The following is a 17,486-nucleotide window of genomic DNA, read 5'->3' as shown; positions in this document are numbered from 1 at the left end:
ACCTTACTCTGGCCTGAAGAGTCACTGATCCTGTAAATGTGGGTCCTGGGATGACTCTCCACAACAGTATAAACCTGAGGCTCCCACTTGTCTGCAAGTTTCTTCTTGCCCCGCTCGCTTTTATTGGCAAGCAGGACGCGATCCCCAACATTCAGAGACACACCTTTGATTTTCTTATTGTATTGACGAGCCTGATGCTCCTGCTCATTGCTGGTGTGCTCCTGGGCGATCTTGGCAGCCTCAGACAAGTATGACAGAAGAAGCTTGGAGTAGCTGTTAAAGTCCACCACAATGGGATCATGCAAAACCGACTTGAACATAACGTCGACCGGTAGTCGTGGGACACGGCCGAACATCAAGTAGAATGGGGCATATCCAGTAGTCTCGTGAACAGTTGCATTATAAGCAAAGGTCAATGTCTGAATCTGCTGCGGCCATTCCTGTTTGGCTCTGAGAGGGAGAGCTCGCAGCATGTTGCCTAGTGTGCGGTTGAACCGCTCCGTGCCACCATTGCCCATAGGGTGATAAGCAGTAGTGTGAGACTTGGCAACGCCCGAAATCTGCAGGAGTTCAGAAAATAATTCACTTTCAAAACTGGGACCTTGGTCTGAGTGAATACGCTCAGGGAAACCATATACACAAAAAACACAGTCCCATAACTTTCTGGCAACCTGCTTGGCAGTCTGATTCTTGCACGGGAAAGCAAAGGCCATCTTCGTGAAGTGGTCAGTCGCCACAAGCACATCAACAGAGCGCTTCTTTTTGTCCTCTGCTGACCAAAAGTCAATGCAGATGAGCTCCATGGGAGCAGAGGTCTTAATGCTCTCTAATGGGGCTCGTGCTGCAGGCTCTGGAGTCTTGGCAAGTATGCACCTTCCACAGCACCGAACATGCTCCTTCACATCCCTCTCCATATTGGGCCAGAAAAAACGTTGCCTTGCTAGGTGGAGGGTCCGAACTTGACCCTGGTGCCCTGCCAAATCGTGGACACCTTTCAAGGCCTGCGCCCGTAAATTCACTGGCAACACCAACTGGAGTCTCTTTGTTTTGCTCACAGGGTCTCTCGTCTCCCTGTAGAGAATGCCATCCCGAACCTTGAGCCTCTCCCAGTGCTTCAATAAGGCCAGTGCCCTGGAATCCATATCATGTCTCTCACGCCTGGAAGGGCGTCTCCTGCGGGCTACGAGTGGCAGGACCGCGGAGATGATAGGATCTTGAAGTTGGTGGTCCTCCAACTCATGTAAGGTAAGTGATGGCAGTACATCATTGCCAACTGGTTGCAACTGCTGAACAAGGTGGAGAAGGGAGGCAGCTCTATTCTCCGCAGCGGTTTCCCAGTAATCATGGTGAACCAAGGTAGCCGTGACTTCCGACGAACTGTAAGAACCTTCTGAGGTCAAAGCTGGAACAGGTTGTTGGGCAACCTGAAGATTTTGGACACCAAACCTGAAAGCGTCCTGCACCTCATGAGCCGCCGCACCTTCTGCATTCCGCACCAAGTGCTCGTAGGGCTCCTGAAGCAAGCGCCCACCAATAGAATAGGTGAAGGGGTCACGACTGAGTGCATCTGCTACAACATTCTTTCGACCTGGGATGTACCTCAAATCAAAGTTGTAGGATGAAAGCTTGGCCACCCACCTTTGTTCATAAGCGTCCAGCTTGGGCTTGGTCAATATATGAACGAGCGGGTTGTTGTCAGTCCACACTGTGAACTTGTGCCCCTTCAACCAGTGGCTGAACTTTTCAGAGATGCTCCACTTCAGGGCCATGAACTCAAGGCGATGAGCTGGGTATCTCTGCTGTGACCTGCTTAGCGCTTTGCTCGCGAAAGCAATAGGGCGTGCCTTATCCCCGTCGATAGGCAATTGTGATAAAACCGCTCCCAGTCCATCCAGAGAAGCATCCACAGACAAAATGAATGGTCGTGAAAAGTCAGGATGAGCCAACACGGCACAGTTAAGGAGGTCGTCCTTCAGTTTATGAAAGGCCTTGTCACATGCAGGGCTCCAATCCGCAGCAGTCAACTTCCTGAACATGCCAGCACCCCTCCCAGCCTGACTAGTCCGTCCCTTCCTCTTCTGGCCAGCCGTCAGAGCAAACAGAGGCTTGGCAATGGCAGAGCAACCAGGAATGAAACACTGATAGAAAAAGACCATTCCTAAAAAGGACTTAATCCTTTTCACAGAAGGAGTGCAACCATCCTTCTCCATTAGAGCCTCCTTCGGCATCTTGGAAATCACTTCCACCTTAGCTGGGTCCACAGCGACTCCGGTCTGGTCGATGACATGACCAAGAAACCTGACTGACTTCCGCAGCAGATGACACTTCTTTGGACTCAGCTTGAGATTGTCGTCTCTCAACCTTTGAAAAACAGCTCTGAGCCGGCACAGGGCTTCCTCTTCAGTGGGGGCAAAGACCAGGAGGTCATCCAAGTAGCAGAGCAGACTGGTGAAGTTGAGGTCACCAAAGATGTTCAGCATCATGCGCATAAATGAGGCTGGGCTATTGCAGAGCCCTTGTGGCATCCGGTTGTATTCGTACAGGCCAACAGGCGTTGTGAAAGCGGTGTACTTCTTATCCTCCTCACACATTGGAATGTTGTAAAACCCAGAGGTTAAGTCCATCGTGCTGAAGAAGGCATTGCCCCCAAGCGCGGCAAGGCAATCCGCTTGGTGAGGGAGTGGGTGCGCATCCTTAAGAGTTCGCGCATTCAACCACCTGAAGTCCGTACAAATCCGCAATCCACCATCCTTTTTCCAGACCATGACGAGGGGGGATGCATACTCGCTGATGGATTTGCGAATAATCCCTTTCTCCTCCATGTCAGTGAGTACCTGCCTTAGTTGTTGGTAATGAGCAGGGGGTACTCTTCTGTAAGGCATGCGGAATGGGCGTTCATCAGTCAGGTGGATCCGATGTACAAAGCGTTTAGCTTCGCCACAGTCAAGCGGGTGTCTAGAGAAGATGTCCTCATACTGCTCAATTAGCTCAACAAGCTCTCTCTTTGAATGTAAGCTGGCATGGCATGAGTCAATGTCAAGATCACCCAAACCTAGAGAGCACAACCTGTCATTCAAGACAGCCTCAGTAGCGGCTGGCCCACTGGCTGGTACCTGGGCCATACTCGCCATCTTGCAGGAGTCCTGCTGGAAATCAAGGTCCTCCACCGCAAGGCAAGATGAAACAACAGCAACCCTCGAGTTGCGTTTCAAGGTAAGTGGTTTTGAGGAGAGATTGGTCATCTTCAATGGCACCCACCGATCACCCCACATGGATGTGATCACCCGGCCAACAAGAACGTCTCTCGGCCCAGACCCAGAGGTGCAAGGTTCAACGATGATCGTGCTGCCTGGAGAGACTGGCACATTGCTGGGCAGCCTGCCCCATACCAGATGCTCACACTGTGGGAGTAGTGTCACAGCACGAGGCAGTTTCACAGTGCCAATTTTGTCAGGAACCTCCTCACCCCTCCATCTGGTGGTGCACGACATCATGTCCAAGAAGTGCTCATAGTCAAGAAGCGAGTGCTTGCTTCCAACAGACACAAGCTTCCAATAGTCATCAGAATGTTTCATAACTCGCATCAGGTACTTGAGGACATTGGAGCCAATGATGAGCTCATCACGCTGGCCCGACACTACCAAAACTGGTACAATGCATTTCACACCGTGGACAGTAAGTGTCAAGTCATAGACGCACTTTGGGTGGGTCTGCTTCCCACCACAGCCAACCAGCACAATACGTTCGGCCGACTGCGGTCCACTCACAAGAGCTCCAGCCTCTCTAAGTGACTTCTCGGCCTCTTCACTCATAGTGCAAGCCATGGACCCAGAATCCATCATGCCCCTCAAGTTAACCTTGTCGTTCACTGCAACTTGGGTGTAGAACAATTCACTAAATGTAGGCACTACTGCTGGTCCCTGAACCACGACACGGTATCCCTCTGGCATTGTTGAACAGGTGTTGACATAAAGAAATTCAAGATCCGATTCATCATGATCGAGGGTATTAGGTTCATCCCCCACACTGCCCCTCTCCAAGTGTGGGTGATTCAGTTTTCCGAAGGCCAACTCTGCCTCGCGACAGCTCCAGCCTCCCGTCCCTCACGACGACTGTGACAGTCCTTTTTCCAATGACCAGGAGCAAAGCATGCAAGACAGAGATTCTCTCTCCTGCAGTGCATGTGAGTGGAATGACCAGTGTTGCCACAGACCTGACAACTCTTCTTAAGGAAGGGCCCGCGGGTAAAACGCTGCGAAGGTGCAGATGCAGGGGCTGCAGTCTGCACATTCTGACATGCAATCACGCGATCCAAGAGGCTGATCAGAGCGCGCATGCCAGTCACATCAAAAGCTTGGGTGTTAGTCGAACCAAGCTCGCAACCAACTGACTGCTGACTAGACTGAGTGGTCACAGGGCATGTTGGTGACTGTTGGAACTGAGGAGTAGGCGTAGGCACCGGACAAGAAGACACTGATGTCCCAGAAGGACAGGTTGTCGAAACATCAGCTAGAACAGGAGTGAAGCAAGCTGCTGTGGGCGAAAGCTGATAAGCGAGGTTTGAGACTGGTGCTGTAGGCTGAGACTGCAGGCCGACACTGGCCTGCACAGGCTGTGATGCCATCGCTTCTTGAGGCACAATAGAGCAGTTGTGGCTAACCTCTCTCCTCTGTGAGGTGTGGAAACTGCCCTGACTGCGTGCCCTGAGTTCACGCTGGAAGCTATCAATACGCTCTTGCACCTCAGTGGTTGTCCACTCCTCAGCTGCTTTGATGCTGAGCCTGTTCAAGAGGATGGGGTCAGGGCAATACTTGATGAACATCATCGAGACCTCACGCCCCGGATCCTCAACATTACGCCCCTGCCTACGCAAGCACTCGTCAGCAACGTCAATAGCATTGTTTAGCCTTATCCAATATTCCATCACTCCCTCATGTTGTAATGGTTTGGTGTTATAGAAGTCAGCCATAGGCATAGACGAGTAAGTCAATACACTAAAGTGCTGTTTCAGAATGTCAAATATCAATTCAGGAACCTGGACATGGTCAAGTGAGGGGTTGTGACGTAGGGTAACCCTCACTACATCCTTAGCCTTCCCCATCAACCTAGCCAATATGTCACGTGATCGCTGATCTGTTGGTGTGTTGCGTTTTACAAAGTACATTTCCATCATTTCAACCCATTCATGAATGGAGAATTTATCACTGCCATCACCCCTGAAAACTGGTGGCTCTTTGACATCTGATTGCAAGACAAGTTTCACCCCAGACAAATTTAGCTCAGGGGGTCCCTGCTCAGCCTTAGAGGTTTCAGTAGGCATACTGGTCCCCTTATCACCCTGCAGCTGGGCTGCAATGGACTGACCAATCTGATTGGCCAAATCTGAGATGAGTGTACTCAACTCAGCATTGGCAGCTGTCTGCGGGGTCTGAATGTCACAGGGGGGAACCTGGAGACGAGTGGAACAAAACTTGGGAGCAAATGACACACCAACTTTAGGTGTCTGAACCCCATCCCCAAGAAACCACCCTCGCCCCAAACCAACATTAGAGGAAACCTCCCCATCAAGAACGCCAGTTGCCTCTGAACCAGATGCTGACTCCATAATGATGAATAAAGCACAATCACAAAAAAAAAACAAGATTCCAAATAGTGCAACTGTACAAAAGCAAACACAGTCTTCGTAACCAACACTTAATGTTATTCAGGATGAGAATTGAGCAGATTAAATGTCCAAGCTCATTCAAAAAGTCCCACACAAGTTAGGAAAAGCAACCAACTTGGAGCAAGGGCAATTGCGAAGAGCTCCCCACGGTGATCGAGATGACGTCGATGCTTGATGAATCCAAAGGGTCACGGCACCAATGTAACCCGTTCAAGTGTTACGCCTGTTGTTCTTGCGTTGTGTTCTGGCGTGAAAGTAAGAGGCAGGAGACAGTACTGGGTCTTTGGCTGTTTACTGCACATCTGCAACACAGAAATATGTGTCTGATCTGTGTGTGTCACGCGACTGCCAGTACACCTCTCCTCCGGCCATGCTGAAAGGAGCTGTGACCGGAGCACACATGCACGCGCCTACGTCATCACGCAGCGCACACCCACACAGACTCAGATCACACAGGTAGGAGAGTGAGATGCCAAAATGACATATTTAATCCAAAAAAATGTGTTTTGGGTGAAATTCACAAGTATTTAACACATATGTTACACTAACACAGTCATAACCAATATCATTTCCTTAATGTTGTCAATTCAAACAAAGACTTTCTCCTTTCCATAAATAATTGTGAAATGAATAACAGTCAAAAATAATAAACACACCAGAGCAGTAGAATAAACCACAATCACTGTAAAGAAAAATAATTACATTAAAGCAGAGGCTCGTTTCATAAAAACAAATAGGGACAAAAAGTCCCTAAATCCAGATTTGTGTCTCAGGTATTGGACCACCAAGGCCTTCACCCACCCAGACACCCACTCCACAGAGCACCAAACCACACACTGTTTGCTGTTTTAGAGGTTTTAAATTTAAATAGATCTGTTCAGAGTCCTGTTGGGTTTTTGGATTCCTCTTTTTCATTTTCAGTCTCTGGAGTCTCAGCTGTTGTATTTGAGTTTCTGTCACTGTTCAGTGTCGCTGTAGTTTGCATTTCTTTACTCGTCAGTGTTTTTTGTTTGCTGGTGAAGACTTTGAGTGGATTGTTCCTGCCTGTGTTGTGTCTCTGAGTTTAGCTGCCTCACTTTGAGTTTTGTGATTGTCTTGATTGTCTTCACCTGTCTCTTTCCCTTGGCTGTTTCCCTGATTACCTCGGGGGTTTAGAAAGTCCCACCGTCCTCTGGTCTGTTGTCTGGTCTTTGGGTGACCTCTCCGCTTCTTCGGTTTTCCTAAATAAAAGCTTGTTTTTTATTTCTCCGGTCTGTGTTAGGAGTTATCCCTTTAGTTTGACTCTGCATAGACTCTACCATAACATAACATAACATAACATAACATAACATAAGTCCTGATCTTTTACTCAAGTTCTACCCTTAAACAATATCCTGTTGGAAAGTTAATTGTAAATGTTGCTCTGATCCAGCCTCGTGTCTTTCAAATATACGTTCACAGTTATTACTAATGAAGTGACTGCAGGCTGAATGAAGACTTTATTAAGTCCTTTAATCCCAGACTTGTGTCACTTTAACACGATTAGCTGGAGGAAGCGCCTTCTTTCTTTTAGATTCTGGATCACAAAGAAATAAAAGAATGAAATGTGAAAACATTACGTAATAAGTGTCCCAAAAACACATCAGGCTTCTAAATGCTGACGACAAATGAACTCTGTGCAAGTCTGAGCAGGAAAGTTTGACTCATTTGTTTTACGGTTGCACATCCTGCATAACTTTCTGGAAGTTCAACACATGATCCCAACCCCCATCATTAAAGTCCATCTGGAGGCCAAATTGTAGCATATTTCTGATATATTTGTGCACAATGGTCGGATCTGGTCATGTAGTGGTCGTTAGAAAGAGTTGCATATGTCCATAAAACCTCTTGCAGTGGGACACGGTCATATTTTGCAGTCAGATTAGAGTGAAGAGGCAAAAACTGGAGCGTGGATCTCCCCGTGTCTTTACTAAAACCTCTAATCGACGAGTTTTGTAGTGTGTTTAAGTATTTCAGTGCAGATATAGTCGGGCAGGTCCTCAATGACCTCACACTCTCAAAAACAGTCACAGGGATACTGATGAACTATCCACACACTCAGCGTTATTCTTATTGGCCTTATAGTTGTGGAGTTGCAGTACTGTGCAAAAGTCTTGAGCCACCCCTCATTTCTTTACATTTTTCCAGAAAATGTGAAATGACTGAAACATACATCGAGAGACGATGCATGAGCTGAAAACCTGTTTCCCTTCCTTAACGATGGCTCCTTGACAACCGCACTGAGACCTGCTGAAGGTCCACATGTGTCTCTTGTTTTGGTTTTTTTTTAAGGACTTGACTTTCAGACAATGTTTATCTGCTGTACATAGTTTTTCTTAGGCCACTTCTTTTGTCCTCCACTTGTTCAGATTCCTCAAATTCTAAATAACAGACTGCACAGCAGGCTGAGATGTGCCAAGTCTTCAGCTGATAGCTGTTTGGGAATCAGCTTGTTGGTGCAAAAATGCTGTTTTATGTCAAACTGTGTTATCTTTGGTATTTTTCATAGATTAGACTAAAGAAATAGGAACAAAAGTGTTTTTGTGAAAAGCTGCTAATAAAAAAGTGCCTGAAGATACCATTTAAAACTTTCTTCTTTGCCAAGTTGTCTGTTATGTTTGGACACAAATGCTCAAAAAGGTCAGGTACAAGACTGGACTGAAAAACTCTGAAAGACATTTTAAGGAGTTTGTCACCGAAACAAAAAAAGAGGAATGAGTCTTTCACCACCGGTGGGTATCTGCAGAGGCCTCCCATGGTTATTTGGTACCTTAACCTTCCAGTTCTTTACAATAATGCTGTGATTTTGTAGGATATTATGAAACTATAGAACTAAAACAATGAAGGTGTCGTAGCCCTATGCTAATATACATATTCCCCTCCACTTCAGAATCCCCCCTCCTTAGTAAAAAAAGGAAAGAAAAACTCAAAAGTCAGCAGTTTTCCTTATTTTACTTCTATAATTTCAAAACTGCAACAAAAACACAAAAACATGGTACGAAGAGTCTGTGTAGGTTCTCAGTTATCCAGATCATGATATTCATAAGAGCTGGACTTTTTCTGAGGCTACGTCCACACTAATGCCTTTTCGTTTGAAAACGCATTGTTTTCTCTCCGTTTTGGCCTCCCGTCCACACTGAGACGGCGTTTACCCCGAAGGAAAACGCAGCGTTTTGAACACGCCCTTGAAAACGCGTACATTTGAAGACGGTGCTATCGCGTCGCAGTGTGGACAGCAAAAACGGAGACTTTCGAAAAGAATGACGCATGTTAGTCATATGATGCAGTCATGTGATCAATTAAACTAGTGTGGACTCTGAGGCTACGTCCACACGTACCCGGGTATTTATGAAAATGCCGATTTTTCTATGCGTTTGCGCCTTTCGTCCACACGTAAACGCCGTTTTTGGTCACTGAAAACTGAGATTTTTAAAAACTCCTGCCAGGGTGGATATTTTCAAAAACTCGTTTACGTGTGGACGAGGTGTCAAAGGTGTGCGCATTTTTTGACGTCACACTGTGCGCCACGTTATTGTTTCGGTGAAATTAATTTCTACAATGGCGGACATAGACAAAATGCTGTTACTGTTAATTTTACTCTCTGCAGTGTTTAAATGCTCACACATACACACACAGTTACTGAACCCTCCACACATACGACTCAGTTCTGCTTCTATGCGCCATCTTTGTTTACTCTTTCCCGCCCAGGCTTATTGACTTCTGATTGGCCAACATTTCTACACGGATAGGAATATAGCGCCACCTGCTGCTTTGGCATGTTCCTAGCAGCGTTTTCCTTCGTTTTTGGCTTTTATGTGTGGACGGGATTTTTTTAATAAACGAAAACGGAAAATCTTTGTTTTCAAAAATACCCGTGTACGTGTGGACGTAGCCTGAGATGCTTCACCAGAAGGAGAGTCTGTAAACCCTACTGGGGGTTGTCCCATTCACACCTTGGCTCATGACATGCATGATTAATAGTGGGTCAACGACCAGCTCCAAAGGGGACAACCCCCACTAAGATTTAAAGACCTGGAACTCTCCACCTTTTGGTTGGAGAACTGAAGAAGCCTCTTGGATAAGAGGTGAAGAAAAGAAAAAGAGTATTATAGCTACGTGACTTATTTATTTGGTTTTGTTTGGAAGATTTGATAAGGAATAATCCTGTCTTTTAATTTCTGACTGATTGTTACTTTGAGTCTCTGTGTAATAAATACATGTTAGTCAGGAGGTCAAATTTATACAGAAATGTTTAAAAAAATGTTGTTGCAGGTGAAGAAAACCTGAAAAATGTAGACATTTTTTGAGGCGAGGGGCTTGTGCACATAAAAGCAGCACCTACAATATTGTTTCATAAAGCAGCCCCGGGGCTGTGTTTCACCTGCATGCGTGACATTTGGTACACACATGTAACATCAACAAAAAAGGCTTGTTTCATGTTTTTAGTCACGTGGTTTAACATAAGAGAAGATGTACCGCATTAAAAACATAGTTGGGAAATTCCTTCAGGACCAGAAATAAAATATAATTTTTTTTTTCCTGTTGCTTTTTTTCTGGACCCAAATGTTCGACGACCCAACTGCTGCTCAGTTTAGTTTGTCATTAGTTGAGCATTTGTTTTACAATTTTTTGTTATTATAAAAACTTTGAGTGGACTGAAGCAGTGAAAGTTCATTTATGTTGGTGTTAAAGAGGTTTAGCTGAGTCTTTGTACATGATAAAGAAATGCATGAAGGGAATCTGTCAGCACAACTCTGTGGGTTTAAATTATAATAAATGTGTAAAATAAGAAGTTTTGTTAATCCATTTTTAAACTGTGGAGACAGTGTAAAAACATATTTCTACAGCAGCTGGCAAAATCAGTTCTGTCATTTACTTGTTTGCATATTACTTAATAACGTTGGTATAGTATGAATGTCTAAGTCCGAGTGTTTCCTGGGCTGATTCTGGCCCCTGGGCCTCATGTTTGACAAACCCGATATAGGGGGTATTCATCAGGGTAAAGATTTAAATCAACCCAAAGAGATAAGGACTGATTACATCTCCTGATTCTTTCCTTTTTTTCAAGTACATAAAGTTGTCTAAGATATTTTTTCATACTATTGTTCCTACTTTTATTTCAGTGAACTATTTTTATTTTTTAATTTATTGATCGCCACAGCTATAATTTTAGTTATTGCTTTATAATTAGCTTCCTTTAATAACCTAATGTAGTTATATGTTGTATATACATCCTTCATGTCGATATTATTACTTTTTAAAATCCGCTAAAAGGAGCCGCTGCGGTTAAACTGTTTGAAACGGAATGAAGTAAAGAGTAAAATAAAATAATAACCGTGTTACTGGGTTTAAACTGCCGTGTGTAAACCCCGCCCTCGTGTTCCGTGTCGGTCGGAAATACGTCACGTTTCTGAAGCTAAAGATGCTCCAACTCCGCTGTGAGAGTGACTTTAACATTAAGTTGTACTCTGTGGCAAACTTTGGCCACACCTAGATCCTGTCCAAAAAAAAAAAAAAAAAAAGCTTTATTATTTTTATTTTTATTTTTTTTTATTCTTCCTCTGGTGCGTTTGTTTGTGTGTCGGCGAGTCCCGGCGGCGTAACCGGAGAAGGGCCTCACAGAGAGGGGAATGCAGGACTGCAATGGAGCACAATGCAATACAGGTAAAGCCGATGTAATTTCCAAATAAAGCCGTTTATGTCGCTGGTGGCCGGCCGTTTTTTGACCTGTTGACGTGGAGAATATTTTAAGCTAGCGTCGGCGCGGATTGAAGCCTGAATTCTGGGTTTTATTTCATTTACTTTGGCCATGTCGTATTGAGTGTTTTCTCATATCAGCCAAACCCAGGCACGGAGAGTTGCTCTGACTGCAATTACAACTTTATTCAGCCAGGCTCAACTTTTTTCTGCCTCCTAATAAATCGGTGATATTTGTATTTTTCGTGGGGGGAAACAATGGGCTGTGACACCGAGCTGTCGCCTCGTTTCCTATCCTACCCAGCCGTTAAATTCCAGTTTAATATTTCTGATATTTTCTCCGTGTTAATGATTAATTTCTTTGTGTGTCGTGTCGACAGTTTCTTCCTCCGGCTACCAACCCCCACCCACACTAACAAGAAGCACATTAGCTCAAAATAAAATTAAATTCTTGCCCTGAAAATATCAGGAAACTTTTACCCTCCTGTTTTTTTCCAGCCCCAAAGAAAAAGCAGCCGAGCTGCCATCGACATGTTCTCCATTTTTATGAGAATTAATTCCCAGCCCGACGTGATATTAGAGATTAGAAATATTTTCAGGACGAGGTGGAGCAGTGTTGCTTTTAATAGGAAGCATATTGATATTATGATCAAATCCTCCCGACATTTTGTCTCCGCTGTAATTGGAACAGTTTTAAGGAGGAATCTTATTATTGTGTGTTTGCGTGAAGGGGAACTGAAATGTGGAGTTGTTGTTTTTTTTTGGTCAAGGCTATTTCAAGTGCAAAAAAAAAAAATCAAAATCAAATAAAAATCGAGCGAGCAGGAAACACGCCAGAGGACACACAGCGAGGGCAGCGTGGGCTTTATAAGAAATAAAAGTCATTTATTTGGACTGAAACGCTCCATGTGTGGCGCTGCGTGGATGTAGAGATATTTAATATTCCAGTGCTGCTTGTATATTTTTACAATGTCTCTGTTTAAATATTAATTTATTGCAACACTGAGAGTTTTTCCTTCAGTGCTGAACTTGTGAGCTTTTGAATAACAGGATATACCCAAGGTCAATACTGCTGCTTTATTTAGTTTATTTATTTATTTATTTATGTGCAAAGCAGGAGACGTTTTTTAATTTCTCTTCCTTCCTGGGTTGAAAACAGTGTTAGAAAAAAAATCTCACTGCATTATTGTCAGAAATATCACGAGAACTGACGCAGGCATGGTGCAGATTAAGGGTTTCCATCTTAAATTCCTGTGTGTGTGTGTGTGTGTGTGCGCGTTTTAGACAGAGGGCTGCCTCTCACAGCTCAGATTATATTATGTGCCTCTTATTTTCCTGCCTGTGGTAGGCTGGAGCACTGCTTCAGCCCTCCCCCAGGGCCACGGGGGAAAAAAGGAAAAAGATACTGGTAGACTGGGCTACACTGGATAATGGCATGTTTATGACACAGAAAGCTCACTTCATGCTGGCATTTATCATATATTCTCACTGTAATTAACTTAAATACATGTATGCAACTAATTCAGGGGCTGAAACTGGTTCTGCAGGACTAAATACTGACTTAGTTTGAGTCCTTTTCCTGCTTGTAATTAGAGTCGGGGGACACATTGATACGAAAATGAGTCAGAAACTAATTTAAAGGTGATTTTTGTGTTTGTTGGTGTAAATGAGCTCTCCCACTCAAATGCCTGCATGTCGGTGATTGATTGGTTAGACAATGAACCCATAAAACATGCCTATGAACTAGTTTGTCTGTTACAGCTCTTTGTGTTCCCATTACTCCAAATTCCTTCAGAAAGTTTGTTGTGCGTCTTTTCCTGCCTCCATGCTGACAAAGATCTTCCCTTCATGGTTAATGAGTATTCAGCTGAGTTTACACATTAATAAAAATGAATCTGAAACAAATTTCAAGGTGATGTTTATGTTTGAACTTTGTCAGACGAGTGTCTGACTGAAGATCACTGATCGGTTGGTTATTGATCGCACAAATGACCTGCAGACATTTTTGTGTTACGTTGTTGTGTTTCTTGATTGTGTTTGATCAGATATGAGCAGCATACATGTTTACAGATGATCTTATTGGAGGAAATTATTCGCCTCTGCTGTCGATATCGATTGATCTTCAGTTTGTTAAATGCGAGCTGAACAGTGAACGTAGCTTTGCTTACAAAGATCGTAACTTAGTAGATTTGTAGAAAAATACTCAGAAACCAGTTTAAAGGTGATTTTTCTGCTAGTTTCTTTTGTTAAATGTGACCCAAAAAAGTAGATTTTTCTGTTCCTAAGTGTAAAAACAATGATCTCATTGATAAAAGAAGCCGTTTATATTACTGTGCTGTGTTCACTTTACTCAGATTTCCAATCTAAAGTTATCATTTCATGGATTCATTGATTAGGAGAGCCTCAAACATTTTGATGAACAATTCGTCAGAACTTAACCAACCCAGCGTTGAGCTTCAGCTCATGTGAGTAAATAGAATTTCTTTATGTATTTAAACGTGTATAAAAGTCAGGACATCTGAGATGAATTGATTTAGATCCTGGAAGGAAATGAACGAGCGCTGATACCGATTTGTCTGCGTGGGGCAGCTGTGTGTTAAACGTGAGCTAAAGAGAAAAGTTGTTACTTTGTTGGGTTTTTGCTTTTTCTGCCATTTAAATCTTTTAAACTAAATTGCTCAGTGAGTCACTTGGATCATAGATTAGCAGCTGATCACTAATCAAACAAATGTGATGGTGATCTTTAAGGTCAAAATGTATGTTTCTTTCTTATGTGTTTGAGTAATAACCTGAGTAATAAGTACATAGTAAGTTGTATTTTTGTCATCTATCTCTACTTGGGCACATTTTAATAACTAAAATGATGATCCAACATTAAACTAAGTGTTGTGTTGGTCCTCAGATGATGAATCAGAAGCACAGCAGGGTAAGGTTACACGTTTACTTAAAAATGACTTTTATTTCTCACAATATCTGAATATAGGCTCCTGAATGATTACTGGTGTGTTATATTTATAATATAGCAAATATCGTGGTTTAAATATCTGCAGCTGCGTTGCTAACAGTGAGTGGATTTATGGTTAGTAGATTATCAGAAAATGATTTGGTCATTTTTGAGGTTAAACTTTGTGGACGTGGAGCTGAAAAGTAAATTTTCTCAATAAAAATGAGATCTGTGCTTAAATTTCCAGTTTGTATGAATGACTCGCATCACAATTTAAGCAAGAAAATCCTCTTATTTCCAGCTTAATTAAATTTATGGTGCTTTGAGTTCTCCTATTCAGTCTCCACAAAGCACCACTGATTCACTAAAATACAAATTTTGATGACCAACAAATCAAAAGTTTGTTTTTCAGCTCGTCGGGTTTGAACAGAACATTTCTGGTTTTCCTGCTCGCACGTGTAGAGACTCCGAGACGTCTCAGATCATTTGATTTGGGTCACAAATAATCAGCAGTGTTGAGTTTTGCCCGTGTATGGTTTTAAAGTTTCTCCTCCTGTGTCAGCGTGAGATGATTTGTGGTTATGTCTTAGCTTGCTGTACTTTTGTTTCTTCCTGCCCATACCTGCACATATCTACAACTCCAGGGATTAACGCAGTAGTCGTAGGATTAGTTGCTGGGCTTGTTTTTCTGTAGCTTGAACTAAATTTCTTACTTCCTTTATTTTTTCCTTTGTGTATTAAGAAAATAAAGTTTCATGGATGAATGGAGCAGGGTATGGACAGAAGATAACCCAGTCCTGTTTCTCATTATTGTCCAACTGCTCACCAAGAATCATCCACATTTTCGTTTCTGGCTTGTTGAAATTTGAGCTCAGTGGTATTTGTTCTTGTTTTTTACAGCTCTTATATCCACAGACATCTACACCCTCAGGGTTAATTGATTAGTCGACAACAGAGGAGTGAAAAAGTAGCAGTTTTAACGACTCATTTAACAATCACTAAGCAAAAATATAATCCCAGCTCTCTGAGTGTTAGCTGAGCAGCCGTTTTGATCCTGTTATCTTTGTTTTCCTGCTCGTTTGGCTGTAAAAGGTTCGATCTCTACAAATAATCTGCTTAATCGATTTACCAAACAAGCTGATAACAATATTTCGTCAATACATCAGCGTTTGTTCATGGAAAAAATCCCAATTTTTTATTTTCATCTTGTGGTTTGTTGTTTTTCTCTGCTTGAATATTTCTGCTGCGTTTTCTTATTGATCTGCCAACAATATTGATGATTCATTGATTTGTTGGACGACTATAAGTTAATTTTTCATTTCCTGACTAAACACATTTACAATTTTTACAAAAAATGTGTTTAGTAATATAATTTTTGATAAATTAATTTGATAATTTGATATTAATTTGATAAATTAATCCAGATTTTATTTTTTTAAATATTAAATACAAAATCAGTTTGGCTCCAGCTCTCAGATGTGAATATTTACTGACATTTGTTCCAGTCTTATTACATATTAAAGGTCATGTCTGAGGTTTAATTAACTGTCACTTTTATTACACTTATATACACGTATATGTATAAAAAAGCTGATTATTGTGTTTGTAAAAGTGCATTGAAACCTTTAACATGCTTTTATTATTCCTGGGAATGATCGTTTCTCTTTTTCCAAACCATATCTCTCATATTTGTGACTGATATGTACGTCTGTAGCACTGAATGCACATCACCCGAGCTGTAACTGTTTATTAGTCCTGTACAGGAAATTTTGAGTCAATTATTAGCCAATAATCCATCAATGACTAACCAAATTATTCACTTAATTTTATGATATTACAGTATTATTTTCTTAATTTTATAAAGCACAGCATACGTTTCTTTACGGTAAAAACCAGAACTGAGGTCAGTATTTTGCAGTAACACTAACTGTGGATCTGTGGATTCGATGGGTTGGTTTTTATAAGCCTGCCTTTCATACAGAAGATCCAAAAGATCCATAAACCTTTGTTATAATCCAAGAAAAATAAAAAAAACTAAACTAAAAAATGTGATATTGAGGAAACTGATGAGGAAATACAATAATGGGATGGAAAAAGTCGTCATTTCAGTCGCTGTCAGACGTTCACGTCCTCCATAATTTTCTGCTCATTCTGGATATTTGTGTCAGACTTTACAAGACTTCACAGCGTTCTTACCCTCCTTTATTTTTATGTCCTTAATCTGGTTTGTTGTTGTGCTTGAAGAGTTCATGTCTGTGTTTAGCAGTCTGCACAACGTTTGGGAACATTTTATGGGAACTCGGTCTCTTCCTGCCATCTTGAATATGTCGAATATTAATCTCAATTTTGCATTTTCTTCATCGTCATCTCGTTCTCTCGTCAGATATTCTGCTCTATTAAGAGCTGAAACTCGTGTGTCTAATATTTAGGTTGTTTCAATCGGTGCTTTCACAAAAATCGCAGTAACGATATTATCGTGATATCTAAAGATTTTTTTTTTTTTTGCAACATAAATAAAATTGTGAAATGAACATTTTTCACCTGATATCTGAACCTATTAACTGTCAACACGTTTCAATCTGACCGTCAGTATCGCAGAAACCTTTGAGTGGAGACCTACAGATTTACCATACTGACTGTAATGACATGACGAAGTTGTGACGTGTTTGAACAACATGGAAAATCAATAGTAAATTAAAATCATATAAACATATGTTGTGACATTAATGACGAATTATCAGTACGTAGAAGATTTAATACCCAACATGTTCCTTCGTAACGTGTCGGACACCCAAACCCTTTCTTACCTCCACGTTGTTCCCACCAGGAAGATGAGTCATAAGTTTGGTGCTCAGCTACAAATCTAAACCTGCTTCAACTCTTTGATATGAATCTGGTGTTTTTGCATTATAATGCTAATAATTAAATACAATTTTAACTTAACTTAAGAATCTCTTACTTTTTTGACATAATATTGAGCATTGATTTTGTTTTTCTTTTAGTTATTGACATTTTTTAAAATGTAATTTGAAGTCGGATTGACTCGTTGATATTTAATCTCATAATAGTGTTTTTATCATTACGAATAAACCCAAAACATTCTTACAGTGACCCAATAAATATTATTTAGGGTTTTAGATCAAACATATGTATGTGGCATGT

General features: G+C 42.0%; 1 protein-coding gene across 2 annotated transcripts in view; it reads left to right on the top strand.

The window, feature by feature from the left end:
- Positions 1-11,053: 11,053 nt before the first annotated feature.
- The window catches only part of zgc:77151 (uncharacterized protein LOC337153 homolog), a 44,185-nt gene continuing 37,752 nt past the window's right edge, over positions 11,054-17,486 (top strand). For both annotated transcript variants that reach the window (XR_005695950.1, XM_040032575.1), the window contains exon 1: positions 11,054-11,347. Coding sequence is in view for 1 of the 2 variants with exons in the window: in XM_040032575.1 (XP_039888509.1) it covers positions 11,327-11,347 (21 nt within the window). In the remaining variant the exon portion in view is untranslated. The remainder of the gene's footprint in view (positions 11,348-17,486) is intronic.

Source organism: Simochromis diagramma, unplaced genomic scaffold, assembly GCF_900408965.1.
Source record: "Simochromis diagramma unplaced genomic scaffold, fSimDia1.1 OVJJ01000216.1, whole genome shotgun sequence".
NCBI lineage: Eukaryota > Metazoa > Chordata > Actinopteri > Cichliformes > Cichlidae > Simochromis > Simochromis diagramma.
Note: the sequence above shows the minus strand (reverse complement) of the source record. Positions and strands in the feature narration are given on the sequence as shown.